The sequence below is a fragment of the Myotis lucifugus genome, unplaced genomic scaffold (assembly GCF_000147115.1).
Source record: "Myotis lucifugus unplaced genomic scaffold, Myoluc2.0 scaffold_3, whole genome shotgun sequence".
Taxonomy (NCBI): Eukaryota; Metazoa; Chordata; class Mammalia; order Chiroptera; family Vespertilionidae; genus Myotis; species Myotis lucifugus.
In genome coordinates, this window is record NW_005871051.1 from 24,660,789 (window position 1) to 24,681,219 (window position 20,431).

General features: G+C 41.0%; 1 protein-coding gene across 1 annotated transcript in view; it reads left to right on the top strand.

The window, feature by feature from the left end:
* Positions 1–8,388, top strand: part of DAW1 (dynein assembly factor with WD repeats 1) — a 35,278-nt gene extending 26,890 nt beyond the window's left edge. The window contains exons 10-13 of the mRNA XM_006082775.3: positions 333–447; positions 4,078–4,154; positions 5,995–6,157; positions 8,354–8,388. Of these exons, the coding sequence (XP_006082837.1) occupies positions 333–447; positions 4,078–4,154; positions 5,995–6,157; positions 8,354–8,388 (390 nt within the window). The remainder of the gene's footprint in view (positions 1–332; positions 448–4,077; positions 4,155–5,994; positions 6,158–8,353) is intronic.
* Positions 8,389–20,431: the final 12,043 nt, after the last annotated feature.

Consider the following 20,431-nt stretch of genomic DNA (forward strand, 5'->3'; position numbering starts at 1 on the left):
TTCTCCTTCTCCTTCTCCTTCTCCTCTTCTTCTCATCATCCTCCTCCTCCTCCTCCTCCTCCTCCTCCTTCTCCTCCTTCTCCTTCTCCTCCTTCTCCTTCTCCTTCTCCTTCTCCTCTTCCTCCTCCTCCTCCTCCTCCTCCTCCTTCTTCTCCTTCTCCTCCTCCTCCTCCTCCCCCTCCCCCTCCTCCTTCTCCTTCTCTTCCTCCTCCCCCTCCTCCTATTCCTCCTCTTCCTCCTCCTCTTCCTCCTCTTCCTCCTCCTCCTCCTCCTCCTCTTCCTCCTCTTCCTCCTCCTCCTCCTCTTTCTCCTTCTTCTCCTCCTAATTGCAGTTGTGGGATGCTACAAGTGGAAAATGTATAGCAACATTAACAGGCCATGATGATGAAATACTTGACTGCTGTTTTGATTACACTGGAAAGCTTATTGCAACTGCTTCAGCTGATGGTAGGTCATCTGTTCATACATTTAACTTGTGGAGGGACTTATGCTTTATTTGATAAATAAGAGTGATTCTACACTGTAGGTCATCCCCCTGATGACCAGCTATGATAGAAACTGTATTCTGCTTCATCCCTATGATGTCATTGTATATTACTACATGCCTGTATCATATCCTTGATAACCACATGTAATGCTATGCAATGTCTGCATCACCTCCTTGACAACCACTTATGATTTTATACTAGGTCTTCATCATCTCCTTAATAATGATATATAATGGTACATTCTGGGTCATCTCCCTGATGTCCATGCACTATGCTACACAATGTCAACCTCAGCAACTTGACCACCATCCATGGTTCTACAATAAATCTGCATTATTTCCTTTATGACCACATGTGCTGCTCCACTATGTCTAGCAAATCTTCGTGATAAACATATATAATGCTCTGCTATACATCATGTTCATGAGAACCACTATGATTCTATACTATGTCTGTGTTTCTTATTGATAAACATAGGCTGGTGCTACACGATGTGCCTCAACTTCACGAAGACCACATATGACACTATAAAACATCTATGTCATTTCCCTGTTGATCACATATGCCATTATATTATTTTGCTGGTGATTCATTTTAACTACCCAGTTTTTATTTCATCATTGTCTCCCTTTTAAAATTACATTTGCATACTTGTTCTCTTACTGGGGCTTTTCAAAGGTAATTCTTTGACTATACATACAAGTTGTTTTTATATCCTGGAATGTAAACCCTCTGAATCTGGACAATTTTATTTTTTAAAGTAACTATTTTTTCATTTTCTCACAGATCTTGGCTTTTAAAAATCATCTCTCAACTGTAATTAATCTGCCCTTTCATTTTAAATATCATTTATATTTATACAAAAAATTTCTTCTTTTTGCCGAAACCGGTTTGGCTCAGTGGATAGAGCGTCGGCCTGCGGACTGAAAGGTCCCGGGTTCGATTCCGGTCAAGGGCATGTACCTGGGTTGTGGGCACATCCCCAGTAGGAGATGTGCAGGAGGCAGCTGATCGATGTTTCTCTCTCATCGATGTTTCCAACTCTCTATCTCTCTCCCTTCCTCTCTGTAAAAAAAATCAATAAAATATATTTTAAAAAAATTTCTTCAATATAATGTGTGTGTATATATATATATATATATATATATATATATATATGGCCTACTTTGTGCCAGGAATACCTATGTTTTAGGAAAAAAGGGTATCATCAGTGAAAAAGAGAGACAGAAATGCCTGCACTCATGGAGGAGGAGACAATTACCAATGCCATACATACGTTTTATGTGGAATGTTAGATTAAAAAGGATGTTAGATTGTACAGGATGTTAGGAGTTGGTCAGTGCTATGGGGGGCAGGAAACAAGCAGGGCTAAGGGATCAGGATGGATGAGAATAAAATACAAGTTTGATTCTTCCAGTTTTGTTTTTTCTATGATCTGCTCTTTTCCCTAGCAGTGATTCCATTCTTGTTTGATAAGACATTACTTATTTATTTTTCTTTTGGTGTGTTTTGTAAACCTCTTTTCATTTGTGCTTCTTGAAAAGTATTGATGTTTAGACCAATTTCTTTATTTATCTCTGGTCTTTGCTCCTTATTTCCTTCTTAAAATTGTATCTGTCAACACAATGAGTTACCTGGGCAGCTATATCTGTTCCTATCTATTATCCTTTCCTTCTTCTTTGAAATTATGCTGAAGGCTTAATTTTTTTATCTTATTCATATTTCCATCTTTTTTTTTTTAAAAAAATTAAGGTTTCAGACTATCTTAGTTCTGTGTTTTCTGAAGATTAAAAATGCTTTTGTGCTAATTTAGAGTATTGCACTATGTAGTATATTTCTTTTTGTATTATTAATAAACTCTTAAAACAAGTTGGCCACTTTCCTTTAAGGCATTTGAAATGTCCCACTAAGGAGCAAGTTTTATATTTTAACTAGAGGCCCAATGCATGGATTCATGCACCAGTGGGGTCCCTTGGCCTGGCCTGTGAGGATTGGGCCAAAACCAGCTCTCTGACATCCCCTGATGGGTCCCGAACTGCGAGAGGGCACAGGCCAGGCTGAGGGACCCCACCGGTGCATGATCAGGGCTGATCGGGGCCGGCCAACCGGGGAGGGACTGCAGGAGGTTGGCTGGCTGGGGAGGGACTGAGGGAGGGCTCCAGGGTGTGTCTGGCTCATCTTGCCCAGTCCCAATCGGCCGGACCCCAGCAGCAAGCTAACCTAGTGATAGAAGTATCTGCCCCCTGGTGGTCAGTGTGAATCTGGTCGAACAGTCAACTGGTCGACAGGACACTTAGCATATTAGGCTTTTATTATATAGGACTAGAGGCCCGGTGCACAAAATCCATGCACGGGGTGGGGGGCGGTGTCTCTCAGCCTGGCCTGCACCCCCTTGCAATCCTGGACCCCTTGGGGGATGTCTGATTGCCGGTTTAGGCAGGATCAGGCCTAAACCGGCAGTCAGACATCCCTCTCACAATCTGGGACCACTGGCTCCTAACCACTCTGCCTGCCTGCCTGATCACCCCTAACCACTCTGCATGCCTGCCTGATTGCCCCTAACTGCTCACCTGCCTGCCTGATCGCCCCTAACCACCTCTGTCTCAGTCCTGCCACCGTGGCTTCATCCAGAAGGACATCCAGAATGACGCCTGGAAGTTCGTTCAGCTGTTTGGTCTAATTAGCATATTACGCTTTTATTATTTTAGATTATATTAATTCTAAAATAGCAATTTTTCATCATTTTGTCTACTTCCTTCTGAGTTGACATTGTCAGAAAGGTAAATAAAAATTAAGACATTTTGCTCTTTTCTGAATGAAAATTGTGTCCAAAACACTCTATTCTTGCTAATTTTACTCTATGTAATGCTGTAATTTGCAACAAGAAAGTATCCTTCTCCTGGCCTGACAAATGTTAGCTTTTTTCCTGACAACAATTGCATTACTGCTAATTTTTTCTCTTCTTTGCTTATTTTGCTCCTCCACTTTTTAATTCTAAAAAAACATACTTTTTCTTCTATTCATCCATTCATCCATCCATTCATCCATCTACACTGCATCTATTTATTGAGTGGCACTTTGAGGCACTGGGGACACAACAGGGAGCAAACCATTCTGTTAGCTCTTTCTGTTGAAAAGGGTTTCTAGTGCCTGTTCTTTGTTCATTGAGTGGCAGCCACTGTTGCTTCTTAGAGTGGCTGCTCGTGCCTTCTGTGACCTTAGACTCATATTTGATATATGATAGTAGGCTTTCTGCTTATTTCATCCCTGGCCTCTCAAGACTTGTTTTCATTCCCTCTTTCTCCCTTTAAAATATTTTTTTTCCATTCTGAGTTGTTGCCTCTTTGCCTTTTCTACCTTGGAACCCATTATCTCTTGTGATAAGCTCAGGCCTAGCGAGGCACTCCTCACACTCTCTTACCCACAGTGGGACCAGCTTGCATTTGAGTGGCTGGCTTTCATCACAGAAGACAAACCTAGCAGGCAGCTGTTTGTCAGAGTGATAAATGGTTAGATAATTCAAGGTATGTGGTTCAAAGTTCTGTATTTCAGGTGAATTTATGTATGTATCCCCACTCCTCTCAAAAAGGAACAGCAAGAGTTTTCAGTGCAGCCACCAGAAAATGCATTACTAAATTGGAAGGTCATGAAGGTGAGATTTCAAAGGTGAGTTGCTTTCTCATTTGGAACAATTTATTTACTTAAAAAAATAGCATGTTTAGTGTAAGTATTGGCACTAAGCTACTAAGGTTTGTCCAATGATCTCATTCTTTTTAGAAATTAGGTACCTAAGGACATTATTTTTAAGTGTGTCCTCAAACTCAGTGTAATAAATTATTTCTAAAACTTTTCATAAACTATAAAAGTGTTTTTCTCAGCCATCAGCAAAAGATTTAGCTAGATGAAAATACTTATTAAAGTTATTTATGAAGCTTATGAAGTGATTTTCCTGGTTCTGCTAGACACACAAGGTTATATTGTACAAAGAAAGTATCAAGTATTCTGTAAATTAGGTGCAGTTGAGGAAGTATTTCATGGAAATATTTAACTCAACAAAGTTTAAAATGACCTATGTTGAAACTCCAAGGTTGTAGCTAAGAATTTTGTATTAACTTCTCCCAAAAGCTTATTCACAGAGCAAGGGCCATCCAGTCTGTGATCTGAGGTTTAGATGTGTCCTCCAATATTTCTAGAGAAAGCTGGGACTTGGTGACTCTCACCTCCTAGCCCAATTCCTTGATCTCAGGTCAGATTTGCTCCTTCCTTGTAAAATATCAGCTTGATGGTTTCTAGTCTCTGAAGGCTCCACCTGGACACCAGAACCACCCCTACCATGCTCTCTCCCCTCCTGCACCCTCACCTTCTGCTGGTGGTCATTGTGAGCCTAGCAGGCCTGGTCTCCAAGGAAGTGCAGAGCACATTCTCTTCACAGGCTGGGAAGCTTTAGGGGCTGGCAAGAAGAGGGATAGGGCAAGTGTGGACATGGGAGATAGGCTGAGGAGAGAGCTGGGTCATATTTCTGAATGTCTGGCTTGATAGCTATTGACATGGTTGGCATTTCCCACTCAATAATTGCACATCTATTTTTGCCTGAGTCTGACTATAAAGAGTTCTAAGATTCTACATTGTTGCATTTTATACTTAAGTGATATATTGCTTCTTGAATTGCCACCCAGTAAGGGCATTTCTATGGAGTATCAAACTAAGGTCATATTCATTCATTCATTCATTCATTCATTCAGCAAATGCTTTTTGAGAGCTTCCGCTGTGCTAGGCATTGCTCTCTGCATTGGTGACACAGTGATGAAAACAAGACATGGCTTTGCCTTTATCACACCTTCAGTCATGGAGGAGGTGGCACCAATCATTGCCTTCTGATGATTTAGAGAAGGTTATGAACATGGTACCAAAAGGAATGGAAGACCAACAGTTCTCTTTGACTGCTGCTCAGGTACCATTAGATGATGCCTGGCACATGGGAGACACTTAGAACGTGTTTATGGAAAGTGCTGCACTTTGAGTAGCAATAGTCAGAACGTCCTCTCTTGCAGGCCCTGATATTTGCTTATTCTGTGACAGACTGTGTGCTTTTGACCCCAGAAAGTTGGGTTGCAGAGGCAGCTTAGAGGTTTGGGTATAAAGGAGCCTGACGGGTTCTCACCCACAGCAGGGCCCTGTGTCTTTGTTTGCATGGAGAAGGCATCACCAGTCTTTTGAAAGAAGTGGGTGGGGAATATTCAAACTATAAAGGTGCTTTGGTCTTTGTCCTTAGAATTGTGTGTGTGTATGTGTGTGGGGGGTATGCAATTAACATTTCTGTCTAGATTTTAATTTGCATGTATTTGTCCCTGCAATATTTTTTCCCATCATGAAGGAACTGTTCTGTGTAAGAATAACTAACAGGCTGGGAAGGTGACAGGTGCTTAGTGATGTCCCCTTTTTGCTGATTAAATTTGTTGGGAATCTTTACACAAATCTGTCATGGTTTTTTCTTTCTCTTTTGTAGATTTCTTTCAACCCCCAAGGGAACCATCTTCTAACAGGAAGCTCTGACAAAACAGCGAGAATCTGGGATGCTCAGACTGGCCAATGCCTCCAGGTGCTCCGGGGGCACACGGATGAAATCTTCTCATGTGCTTTCAACTATAAAGGCAACATAATCATCACAGGTGGGGAGAAACAAACACCACAGACTTGTGTTTCGTTTAAAATGGGCTTGGAGAGATCCTAAGTTGAATACCAAAATGAGTTCACCTTCATCCCCTACCTCTCTTCTGGGGTCCCTGGCTCAGCATGGGGGATAGGGGTGCTCTATATTCATTATTTACTTTTAGTTGCATCAGGGAACCGCAGGAATGAGCTCTGTCACCAACTGTAAGGCTCTGTGACTTTGAATTTTAGTTGCTTTAGGCAGAGTAAGAATTCTGAGCCTGCCTTGCTGGTTTCTGCATTCCCCAGGCATGGTCACTGCATGGTTAATTTCCAGTCGATGTCAGTTAGGTGTTAGTAACTAAAATAAGTCAGGACCAGGGTTCTCCACAGTCAGGTTTTGGCTCATTAGAAATTTATTCTTTGAGCTAAGTTGTTTTTTCCTTGATGTTCCCTGCTAACATACATATATTTGGGGGAAGAAAACAGGTTTTGAGCACTGTTCAACCATTACCAAATTTATCGTGAATTATTTATATTGGCAACATTTTGTAAGAATTGTTTTGAGAATAAATTAATTTTGATTGCAGGAAGGAGAGGAAAATGACAAGAATTTGGTCCGATGTCAGGGTGGTGCCCCGGGAGGAGGGTTGGCAGGGGTGGGTGCTACAACAGTGTGGGGCAGGGATGCCCTAAGCAGGCACTAAGACCCAATAGGCCTAACTCCCAGTGATTCCCACAATGTTGAGTAAATTTAAGACTTGCTTAACTGTCTAATAAGTTCAATGTCACATACGCAAGGTTGGCTTTGTATATTGGCTGCTTCGTAGTCATGTAACTTCAGGTATGCTGCAAATAATCTCCCCTTCTGGCCTAAAACCTCCCCCTTCTACTTAATTATGGATAAGTCCTAAAATTACTGATTACTTCCTGTGGGTTTTATGGTTTTCAAGTGTAACTAACAGGTAGCTACTCCTAAGACAGGGCCATGAGAAGCCATGTATTTTATTGTGAACCGCAAGTCAGGCCCTTCCCCAGGACAAGGACAGAGGTGGGGGCTGTGATGCCAGGCACAGGGTGCTCTGCAGGGACCTGCTGGCAGGAAGGGAAGGAGGAGGCTCGGCTGGCTTGGCAGAGGACACGCCTTTCCTAATCCACGTGCTTCATGTGAGGCCAGCACCGCATACCTCATTCCTCACCAGTTTTCCCAAAGACCCTGGAGAGCGTGGGGAGGAACATTCATTGTCTGTGCCTTCTTTTAGCACTGGCGTTTAGATTCCTGAGCTTCTTTAAATATATTCTTGATTTATTTAGTGCATCCCAAAGCCAACTGGACAGCAGAGCTTGTGAGAACGGGGGTGACACGCTTGTCTTGCCCACAGCCCACTATGTTTGAATTGCCGCCCCCTATTTTCATGGCTGAGCCCAGTGTCCACCATGCATTTTTAATGGAATGCCTGGTAGGTTTAGAAGCACAAACTGGAAGGGAATTGGCCAGCGTGGTCACTGCATTTTGAGGACATAGGGTGCTTTTGGTGGAACGTGCAGTGTCCGCAGGCTTTCCCAATCCATGCAGCCCCACACTTCTTGTGCTGATGTTATATGCCTGGCCTTGGAAGGAAGCCACGCCAAGACGGTCCTTTCCATAGAGGAATGTGAAAGGCGACCCTCGGGGAGGGGGACTTCAAGGCCACTTCGGAAGAGTGTTGTCATAGAGGGGAGTGTAGGAAGGATGCAAAGTTCACATGTTGACTGATGGTGAGAAACACCTGTTGACATTTTGATCTGCACTAAAGTGGAATGTACTGTCTTACACGCTGACACCCAAACCCGGGGATGTTCAAGTTCACTGCAATTCTACCTGGTGGCGATGCTTGAGGGAGAGCAGTGGGAAGAGCAGAGGAGATGGCTGACATCTCAGGTCCCCTCCAAGTTTAACATACCATGAATTTGCTGCTGTGAGTAGGACGTGAACTTGCACGATTTAGGACTGACAGAATCATGCAAAATTAAAGAAAAGAAAGAAAAAGAAAAAAATTCCCAGTCCAGAAACACCTGAGCTGAGCATCTCAGGGACTTGGCAGCTGGGCCCTGAGGTACTTGTACATTTAGCTCATTGATAATTGATAGTGACCCAGAAAATGTCAACTTGTAAAAAAAGAGGGTGAAGGGAGTGAAATAAAGAAAAAATAACCTTGTGAAATGTGTCTTCATAGGCAGCAAGGATAATACCTGTCGGATATGGCACTGACTGCAGAAGCTGCCCATGAGCACACTCGCTAGTGATGGGAGCAGGAGCCGAGCGTCGCAGATGGCAGGCACGCTGCTCTGATATTTCATGTTTTCTCTTTTCCCACAAGTCAATTATTGATACACTGTCCTTCGCTTCACAGATATGACTATTAAAACTGATGAAGAGATATCATTTCTTGATATTTTTTAATGGAGATGACAGGAAACAGCCTACTGTTTGGAAAGTGTTGCTGGTTATTTCAATTTTGTTTTATTTTTTAATAGTATCATGAGACTGATAAATGAAACCAGAGCAATTTCACAGCGTGTCTCCTAGATTCTACTGTGAAGGTTGTTACTTTAATTTCTGTTGAATAAAATATTCAGAGAATTTTTTTGTGAATTGTACAAAGATATTTAGGATGTGTTTTTAGGGGGACATGTATGTTAAGAATGTGATTAGAAGTTTTATTATTTAGTTAGTTATTTTACTTTTTTAGCTAAGAATGAGAAAGGTAGCCTTGGAATAGAAGGTTGCTCTTTCTTCTTTCAGATTCAAGAATATATTCCCCCCCCCCAAAAAAAGTTGAGGCCTACACCAAATAATATTAAGGTAGCATACAGGGTAACTAAAATGGATCTCATTTAGTAGCAGATGTAATCTGGATTCATAGTGGAATGAAAATATATAGGCAGGTTTGCTTATAAGGAACAGTAAAATGAATAGATGTTCAGACTATTGAATATGAAGTATGGGTGGAAAACAATCGCGGTACCAGGGAAAATAATCAAACTCCAACATGATTGCAGCTGAAACACTAAAAATGTTTTATAAAGGGTGTTTTATGCAAAAGTATCTCAATACCTATTTTAAATTAATGGTAAAAGAAAAAATAGAGGGTAAAACCAGTGATGCCTGAATCCAGAGCAAGAGAATCTTATAGAATGATTTTCTGAGTAATAAAAATAGCGGGCATTGTAGGTTATTGTGTGCCAGATATTGCCCAACCAAGTATATGGATCATCTCATTTCATCCTCCTGGCAGATAACAGTCCTGACTTTAGCAGGAGGAAGGTGAGTCAAGGATATCCAGATATCAGGCAGTGAAGCTGGACTCAGAGATTGAACACTGTGTTCTCAGGTGAACAAGGCGTAATTATGGGAGAAGAGTGTCAAATCTATGAGTAGGAAGGTTTTGGGTGAGAATTACCTTTCCAATTGTCTATGGATGTTTAACCCTCAAGAAGAAAAAATAAAAGCAACATAAAGTAAATAAAATTTCCATGCAGTTGCTAGAAGGAGGAGGTTCAGAGATGGTGAAGACAAGGAGAGCTTGAGTTAAAGGAAAATAGATGAAAATTTTGCTACTTTTAAAACTCTAAAGAAGTAGCAGACACTGAGTCCTCCTCCATGTCTTTGATGACTTAGGGAAAGTGGTGGTACTGTTTTGTTTCATCACTCCAAAGAGTCTGCCAGCGTGTGGTTACGGAGAGCATCCTGTGTCTCATGGACCAGTTTAGGTGTAGGAAGCCCTTAGCCAGAATAATGGCTTGTTCCTCTAATTTTTATGTACTGAAGAATTTTTTTCTTTATACAATATTTATGAAGGTTTCCAGATATCCTAACCTACTGAAAAATAAGTGTTTACATACTTAAGATTATAAGAAAAACTATAATATACAGTTTCCTGTTGGTTCTCAGCCTATGGGTAGTGATGCTATTGGCTAGGAGGCACTCATGGGGCATGTTCTGCTAGTGGCAACCTCAAAGGCATTTCCTCACCTGGAGCCAATGTGGCTGGTCTGGCCCTTGTTGCTCTTATTATGGTTGCAAGATGAACCTCAGCAACAGCCATCAGGGAGAGGGAGGGAGGGTGTGCAGACTGGGCTTCTCCCTTTCTTAGGGGCAAGGGTGGGGTGCCTGGGGTTTGTGGGTTCACTACTGGTGAATTTAAAGCATAAGCATGGAATTAGTGCATGGAAAGGAAAAATGGGGTTACTCAACCAGTCAGGTATCCAGGTTGCCCCAAAAGGAAAACCTCATGGGTGGGAGAGGCCTGGCTCCTTACCTAGCTGTTAGGCTAGTAGCTGGGTCAAGCAGCTGGTGATGTTTATTCCAGATGGATGTCTTGGAAATGGATGCCTGGACAATGCAAAGCTTAATGTCATGCACTTACAATAAAGAAAGCTTATTGTCAGGCACTTACACTGCCTATACCCACTTTATTTTCTTCTGAAGTATTGTAGGGTTTCATGAAGTACGTATGGGGTCTGGAGTCAGATTGCCTTTATGCATATTCTGTTTTCAAACTCTTAATTGTTGGCAAGTTACCTCACCACTCTGTCTCAGTTTTCCTATCTGGAAAGTGGTGACAATACTAGTTCTTGATTGTAGGAATACCCAGCACCTAGTAAGCATGGTGGTAAATGTTTGCCATTATTTGTATGCTCAATAGTTAGCAGTCATCTTTTTAAAAATTGTGTTTCATATATAGACAAAATTTTCACATTTTTGAAAGGAGCACAGTGTTATTTACTCATAAATTATGGTTGAAATATAACTCACTTCATGTATTATAGGTATCTTAGGGAGAATTGTAAATTGAGTTTTTATCAATGAAATTAAAATTTAAGCGCCCTGGGGAAATTTTTCTTTTAAAGGTCCCCTGTTGAATGGAGGAGCTGGGATCTGAGGAGATGATCACTATAGATGATTATGGTCTAATCCATCTCCATATATTTAGACTTCATATAGGATTTTATGAAAGTAGGTCATCATAAAAATGAAATATCTTTTCTAACAACTCATATATAAAACTGCAGTAGCTTGTGATTAAGCATAATGCCTGATTTAAAGATAAAATACATGCTTTTTGAACTGAACAATGCTTTTTTACATCTGTAAATCTTCATTGTCATGTAAAAACACACCCATCATCTTTTAATTAAGATTATAAGTGAATTTACTATTTTATGTGTTTCCCACTGCTGCTGTTACTCTTAAAATAATTTACCTTTTTGGATCTCCAAAGGGATGATATTTGAAGTAAAAAAAAGCAATTAAGATATTTAAAGACATACTCCTCAAACATAAGGAATTGTAACCTGACATAAAATATCTATAGTCATTTTTAGTTATCTTACAAGATTACTTTTTGGTTTTGTTTAATTCAGCTTCACTGTTATCTGGGTTAGGATGGTTTGGGCTACAAGTAACAAAACACATAATTAGAACCAGGTTAGTCCCAAAGTTTTCTATTCAGTGGCCAGATGACTCAAGCACCTGGGATTTGGGGGTTTTCCCTCTGCCCTCCTTGTTGGCATCTGTCCTGGGTATCCTTCCCAGTTGCCAGATGATTGACACCATTTTCTTAGTTTTAGTATCTTGCCATCTCTTTTTATCTTATCAAGTCCAGGAGAGAGCTTGCTGCCCCTCCTATTTCCATTTGCCCCATCATTTTAGCAGTTCTAGCCCTGCTAACAATGGAATTATCTATCACTTTCCCCCTTTATTTTTCTCTTTCTGACCACCAAATCATAAACATTTTCCTTAGTTAAAAAAACAAATTTTAGCTAGCCAGTTTTATTGCCATTTTAATCTATCATCTATAATTTAATTATTCCCCTTTAACACAAAAAACCCCATCTTCTAGTTATTTACCTTGGCTTTCTTTGCCCTATCAGATAATTTCTTTCTAAAATACAAAGAAAAGTATATCCAAACATTTACAAGACTTGCATAAGTTAGTTCATTTGGTAAGAGAAATAAAGTAGGAATTACTATAGCCCTAGTTTAGAGCCGATAAAACATGCCTGGGAAAGGTAGGGTGGTTTGCCTACGATCATTTGGCCAATAGATGGCCGGACATGAACTCAAACCTAGAAAGGCTGTGTCCTACAAATGAAGCTGTTAAATGGTGATGTGCTGCCTATGAGTTTTCCCACGTGGCTATGGACTGTCATGTTTGGTTTTTCTTTTGGTCTGAATTCCTTTTGAATCCCTTGAATAAATACATCTTAAAAATAAACATCACGACGCATGGTGCTTTATTCCAATTAATAAGAGTTTAATTTTTGTATCTTTGTTGTGCATATAATTATTTTGTAATCCAGTCCCAGTTCCAAATGTCCTGATAACTACAAATTCACTCTTATCCCAGCCATTATATTGTAGCAGATTAGAAATATTTCTTGTAAAAATCACAGACACTGAATAAAAAAGCAAAAAAGAATAGCTTTTGGAGATATAAAGAAACAAATGCTCAGATTCTTATTGTTCATATAACAATGTGGATAGTGAAAAGGTAGATACAATAATGATTTAGGAGCTGCATTCAGTACTAGAAAGGCCTGTGTGAGATTATAAAAGCAAGCTGTTCATTCGAAACTGGACTTTTTTCTACCCTGTAACAATAGCCACAGTAAGAGGGGTATTAGTAATTGCTTAATAAAATGGCCTAACCTTAATATAAAGACATATAAAATGAAGAATCTGAAACAAAAGCATTAGAAAATGTACAATAGCCACAGTAAGAGGGGTATTAGTAATTGCTTAATAAAATGGCCTAACCTTAATATAAAGACATATAAAATGAAGAATCTGAAACAAAAGCATTAGAAAATGTACAGGAAAAGAGACCACAAAGCCAGTAAATTGAGTTAATTTTGTTTATGAAATTGATGCTTTATTCGATGAGTATACTTAAACAATAACACTATAGGGATTTTTTCCTCTCTGATTTATGTAACTGTATTCCTGACTCTGGATATTTCTTGAATGGTCATTATTTATTACAAAGGATTGCATTTTTAAATGCAGTTTGTTAAATCCAAGGCAAGTGATCAATTTTCCCAACATTGTACAGGTTTTATTTTTCATTTCCAAGATACCAATTGCATTAGTTATTATGCTAATACTCATATGTAAATACTCATATATTTTTTCATTGGGAAAAAGACAGAAGCTATAAAGATATTGGTGTTAGCTCATTGGGTATATTTGAAGTTGGATTATATCTTTCAACAATCATTGTTTCTGAGACTCTAAGCTAAGAGCTATGTTTATAAGCAATGTAATTAGTTTTTTAGTGGACAAGCAAGCTATGGAATTTTTAAAAAATATATTTTATTGATTTTTTTTTTACAGAGAGGAAGGGAGAGGGATAGAGAGTTAGAAACATCAATGAGAGAGAAACATCGATTCAGCTGCCTCCTGCACACCCTCTACTGGGGATGTGCCTGCAACCAAGGTACATGCCCTTGACCGGAATCGAACCTGGGGCCCTTCAGTCTGCAGGCCGATGCTCTATCCACTGAGCCAAACCGGTTAGGGCTGGAAGTTTTTTTTTTATGTGCTTTTAATTGATTTTTTAGAGAGAGAGGAAAAAAGAGGGAGAGAATGAAACATCCATAGAGAGAGATACATTGATCTGCTGCCTCCTGCACACTCCCTACTGGAGATCAAAGCCAAAACCTGGTTATGTGCCCTGACCAGGAATTGAAACAGTGACCTCTTGGTGCATGGGATGACACACAACCAACTGAGCTGCATGGGCCAGTACAGGGGTTTCTTTTCTTTTGTTAGTATTGAGTATATTTTTGACACCACTAGTTAGGTTTTGATGTTTGGTATGATAACCAATGCAATTGACATCTTGGAAATGAAAAATAAAACCTGTGCAGTGAAAAAAGTGAACCTTGATAGGAAAACACTCTCTTATTTTGGCAAAAAATCTGGCCCAGAAAGGGAAGATCCAGTTGGTAATTGATGCTTTTCAAATTACAAGACCCAGAAGTTCTCAGAAAAGTTTTCTCTTAAGAATTCACGGTTTGATGCTTTCCAACGTTCCTTTGGTTGTGCAAGAGTAGTCTCTATTCAGGAAGGTCACTATGAGGGCTACCCTGCCATTTTAGGGTAAACCCAATGGAGATCAATCATTATAACATCTGGAAGACTTCACCTTTGAGTTGGCATGACTTGGAGTCTTTTACTAACACTTTTTACTACTCTCTTACATCTATCCTCTGAAATATCCTGGTTTTTATAAGAAATCCCAGGATGACGCCGAAACCGGTTTGGCTCAGTGGATAGAGCGTCAGCCTGCGGACTGAAAGGTCCCAGGTTCGATTCCGGTCAAGGGCATGTACCTGGGTTGCGGGCACATCCCCAGTGGGAGATGTGCAGGAGGCAGCTGGTCGATGTTTCTCTCTCATCGATGTTTCTAGCTCTCTATCTCTCTCTCCCTTCCTCTCTGTAAAAAATCAATAAAATATATTTAAAAAAAAAAAAAGAAATCCCAGGATGGATATTGGCTTAGAACAGTGATTTTCAGCCTTTTTCATCTGGCACACAAACTACTAAAATTCTGCACCATACCAAAAATATATATTTTTTGCTGATCTGACCAAAAAATAGGCATAATTTGATTCATTCATACTAGAAGGCTATTGTGTTGACTCTTGTCATTTTTTTTATTTGACAATCTAAGGGAAAAGAGGTCAATGTCTCTGACTAAATAATCAGGTATTGCATGTTTTTTTTTCTTTTAAATAAATCTTTATTGTTCAGATTATTACAGTTGTTCCCCCTTTTCCCCCCCCCATAGCTCCCCTCCACCCAGTTCCCACCCCACCTTCTGCCCTTACCCCCCACTGTCCTCATCCATAGGTGTACGCTTTTTGTTGCCGGGTCAAAGGTCATACACATGGAAAATGTAGCTATTTCCATCCGCGACGTGTCCCTGTGTTCGGAAAGTTCTCTCATAACTTGTTCACGCTCTACTCAGAAAGGGTAGGGAGACACATAATGGCTTTTTAAAATAATGTGTCCTCTTATGTTTAAAATGAGGATTTCGCTACCAAAAGTGAGGAGAAAGCAACACTACAGCTGCTCTCACCCGTCTCGCCCTTCAGGTGATAGTTGTGTGTGGGGCTGCGTGCTGGTTCACGGGCCATTGACGAAGCCATCTGGGAAGCTCACGCAGTTCTGCCAGCTTCCCAGGTGCCGTCTCAGCCTCACAGGAGCCGTCACAGTCTCACAGGGGCTGTCGCAGCCTCACAGGGGCTGTCACAGTCTCACAGGGGCTGTCGCCACCTCACAGGTGCCGTCTCAGCCTCCCAGGGACCACCTCAGCCTCCCAGGGACCGTCTCAGCCTCACAGGGGCCGTCACAGCCTCACAGGGGCCGGCGCAGCTCACGGGGCTGCGCAGCTCGCGGGGGCACCGCATCCCATGTTGGGAGTGAAGGTGCGAGACAGAAGCTCCTCTCGCTGTCTCTCCTGCTGTTCCCTTTCGTATCGCCGATGCTGGAAGTTTCTGAGAGCAGTCTCCAGGTGCTGGACATCATACTTTAACTGGTCAACACGAAGTTTGGCATTCTGTCTTTTGTTGGGAGGCTCCTTGCTGGACAAAATCTCCAGGCGTTCTTGCTGGCTGAATATCTGGTATGCTTGCTTGGATTTCGTTTTCTACTAGGTGCACAGACTGCTTGTCTGCCGTCTCCTGGTGTCCCATGTGAGACTGGATCTGGTGGACCTGCTTGTGCGTTTGCTGGTGCAGCGGTTCCGTGTCACCAGCCCAGCTGAGTCTGGCTATGGCTTCCTCCGAACCTGATTCTGCTTCTTGAGTGTGTCCCTTATGGATGCGAGGAGTTGAAATCTGCAGTTTGTTGGGTTAAGCTGCAAAAGCGCAGGTGGTTCCTTTTGTGCCACTGGCACAGCTTGGGTGGGGATGTAAATTGAGTAGGGCGGGGTCTCAGGGGATCACCAGGGTGGAGAAAATAGCAATGGCGTCTCCATGACTCCTCGCCTCTCCGAGACTCCGCATCCCTGAGTGCTGGCGAGCAGCTCCGCGAGAGAGCCACCCTCTCTTTCCAACCCGCTGCAAGGCCATCCCACCTCTCCCTGTAGGGGTCTGGGACCTCAGAATCCCACCCCAATCAAGCTCAGTGGATTTGAGAGTTTGTAACCCCTTCCGATTGAGAAAAACCGCGCATCCAGTTGCAGTCCACCTGGTGCGCGACTCCATACCTCTGATCTTGGCACCTCTGCACATCTTACTCAGTCTCAATGCTCTTCTTTCTTTTCTTCCAGTTGTAGAACTTCCACTGGGCCAGCTTTCCCATGGTTCTGAGTGATAGCTGTTTGTCTTATAGTTGGTGGTTTCAATGTTGTTGTGGGAGGCAGCACGCACAGGTCTGTATCTTATGCCGTCATCTTGGTTCTCCCAGGTATTGCATGTTTTAAAACTTCCTGTGGCAAGTTGAAAATCGCTGGCTTAAAATATGGAGGATAGTTGATAAAGGTGTGTGTGTGGGGGGGGGGTACTTTTTGAATTCTGCACATCAAGGCCAAACCATCATTTTCTCTCTAAATTTTTCTCTTAAGTTTGGATTTTCAGGTTCTATTACCTAGATATTAATGAGTTTATGATAATTTGTGGGCATGCAGGAGATGGGAACCCTAGAGCAGTTATATAGAAACTAGAGGCCCTGATGCACAAAATTCTTGCAAGAGTAGGCCTTCCTTCCCCTGGATGCTGACACCTGCTTCCCTCTGGCACCCAGGACCCAGACTTCCCTTGTACCCTGGCTTCATCCAGAAGGTTGTCTGGATGGACATCAGGAAGGTCGTCCGGTCTAATTAGCATATTATGCTTTTATTATTATAGATTGTAAGTGCAATGAAGACAAGGACAGTTGCTGATTTTACTTTTTGGGAAATGTTGGATGCACCTCTTTGAACAAAGTTGCCTCTGCTACTACTTTTTTGGGTCTGTGGGATCTTCATCAGATAACTACTGCAATACATTAGATATCTGTGTTTCCTTCTGAGCAATGAAGAACACACTTTTTACTGCTCTTACCAGTAGCAATGAAAACTAGAAAATGTTGCTGTGTTTTAAAAACAAATGAGCTCACAGGCTTTATGCTTTTATTTATTCTCTTATCTCAGTAGGTGGCAGTATTTATCTTTTGGCAGAAACATTCTTTCTTGCTTCTTAATAGCTACAAATGAAAGGTATAAAGATTAAACTTTATGTCCTTTTCAGTCAGGGTTATGTGAGGATATATAACAATGCTCAGTGGTATGGCTTAAAGCTTAGGACCATCTTGCCATATCTGGGGCAAATGACATATCTCATTATACCTGAAGCACTGTGGAGACATTTTCCATCTATTTCTGAGGACACAGACCAGTAAGGAAGAAATAGTTCTATTTCTCTCTATAGATTTCTCTGCTGAAATCCATTTTACACTTAGTCATTTTATAATGATTCAATCCATCTGGAATCCAACGTTTAATGATGTCTTTTAATATTAATATTTGATCAGAGTGTGACATGGATTTGTTTTTATGTTTGAATAAAGTTTATTATAATTCTAGTGGATTAAGAATCTAAGAATTGTGGGCACTTTAAATTTTATTATTTTAACAACTGTAAATCAAAAGGGTCAAACTGATTTGTGTTTGGTTATTAAAGACAACAAGTAAGTCTGAACCCAAATTTCTAAAGACTACTTATTTATAAATGTGTCAAGGGAGACCATCGGCTGTCACTCTCATTGCAGCAGGTGTTCAAAGTGTTAAAGTGAGTCAATTTCATGGAGTAAAAAGATGCAATATTGAGATAGTCTCCAATTGCCAAGTGTTCTATTCAGGTGGAAATTGAGCGACTTTCTACTTGGTCTTCAGGTACATTTGGCAGCCCTTGGTTGGCAGCAAGGGGGCAGCAGGCAGTTTGAGACATTAAAAAAAAAAGGATTGTTCACTGGGGTAGGCGGAAGGTTTTCTGTGGTAGCCATTTCCTGGAACAATTGGAGGGAGGGTGTCAGTGGATGTCTCGTTGCCGTTAAGTTGTTGTAATGATCATTATTTGAGGGGGGAGTGCCTGTCCTGATAGCCACTCAGGCGTGACAGAAATTTGTCTTTAAAAATATAGACTCAGGAATTGGAATACCTGTTTTAATCTCAATCATTTCTTGGTTATGGTACCTTGATAATTCAAACACCCCTTGACTCAGCTATAAAATGGGACTAATAATAGTATGGGATTTATATTTTTTAAAAAATATATTTTTATTGATTTCAGAGAGAAGGGGAGAGGGAGAGAAAGATCAAAATGAGAGAGAATCATTGATCAGCTGACTCCTACCGAGGATTAAGCCAGCAACCTGAGCATGTGCCCTGACTGGGAATTACACCATGACCTCCTGGTTCACAGGTCAATCCTCAATCACTGAGCAACACCAGCAGGGCAGTATGGTAGCTTTAAATAGTTTAAGAAATACATAAAGAGCCCTATATATCAGACACAATTAACCGGTAGCTAATATTATTTGTGGACACTGCTTAATGATTAGAAATTAAAGAATTTAAGAATTGAGAAAGAATTTGTACATTCAATGCACATTTTCTCATTCATGACGATGGCTTCGGATATCTCTGCAGTAGACATAAAAAAAACCTTCCAATTCACCTTCTCCCAGGAAACTGAAAGGGAGTAAAATAAATGCAGTCAGTATTTTCAGCTTATCTTGCATGAATTCTTATGGATTCAGGGATGTGAATAAAAATTTGGTTCAGTTTAATAAACAAGTGGTCTTGGCTCTGAATCTTCCCAGATTTTCAGTAGTTTCCCTCCTTTGCAAATCTGTGTTCTGAGTAAAAACCTGTCCAGCCTGCACAGCCATCAAAATCATTGTTGATGAGAAGATTCAAATATCACTAAATGGAATTTCAAAATTCTTCCTAGAATCCCCTTTCAGTACTTAAGAAGATAATTAGAAAAATTAAAGGGAACTTGTCAAATACTTAAAAAATATCTGAAAGTTAGACATATTCCCTAGGGTGTTCTGATGGTTCTATTAAAATTTCAGTGATTCTTACATATTGGAAGAGTTGACAAATGTCCTCAGATTTGAATTTTAATTATTCATAGTGTCAATCAAAGAGGCCAGTGGCCCTCTGTAGACACAATCACAGGTACACTTCCCCTTGGCCCCTCCAGTGCGTTGACCTGTATCGTTTTTGGCGTGGGTTTATGCCAAATGTATGGTGATCCTCTTGAATCCTTTGAGATGTGACTCCTGGTTTAGTATTTTTCTTCATATAGATACTTTATTTGTAGGTCTATATCAGACACACTCTCTCGTCTTTAATTATGGAGATGGCAGTTTGAAGGGGGAATGCCTGCATTTTTGCTCAATGCAGATGTGGTTTTTCCCTATTTTCCTGAAGGAATGCACTTCCTGTAGTGGAGGATGATGCTGGGTATTTTCCCCAGGCAAGAGGAAACTTGTCTTCTATGTATGCCTGAGGCAAAAGGAGATGTGCACTTTTTTTCTAGGCCGGAACATCTCCAACAGAAACTAGAGTAGCAGGTACAGTTATTAACTCTTGGGTTACCCTGAGCAAATAATTAGGCTGAATTGTATGAAATTGTTAAATTTGACAAATTTTAATCTTAAGCAAACTAATTTTACGTGGTTCAACCTAAAATATTGCTGTAACTGTGCAAGGTGAGACATTTTCTGTCCGGGCTTGTCCTCAAACATCCCTGGTGGTGGCCCATTCCCCCCACTACAGACTGGTGTCTTCTTTCTGCCGAAGGCAGATGGCAGGATTCACACAAAGGCTGATGAGCTTGGAGTCAGTATATGATCCTGGGAGAGAAAACCCACTTCACACGGTATGTGACAAAGAGCTTGGACTTTGGATTAAGACAGTGCTTAACTTGTAGTCCTATAAAATGGAAATACAATACCTATACCTATGAAATGGAAATACAATAATAATGAAATTGGTTATACACGAGAAGAAAAACCAGCTCACAAGGCCTGTGGTATAGTTGGCAGCTAATAAGTGTTCTTGACCTTCTCTTTCTCCATTGAGAATGTGCCATTTCAAGGTTGGAATCAGGGCTGTCTTGTGTGATGGAAGAGATGATCTTGCATGAACTGCCCTTCTTGACGTGGGCAAGGGCAGCTCCTCTGTCTTTCTGGCCGCCGTGTGCCTGCACTGCAGCCCTGAGCCTTCCCTTCTCAGATGTGCTTTTAGCCACGA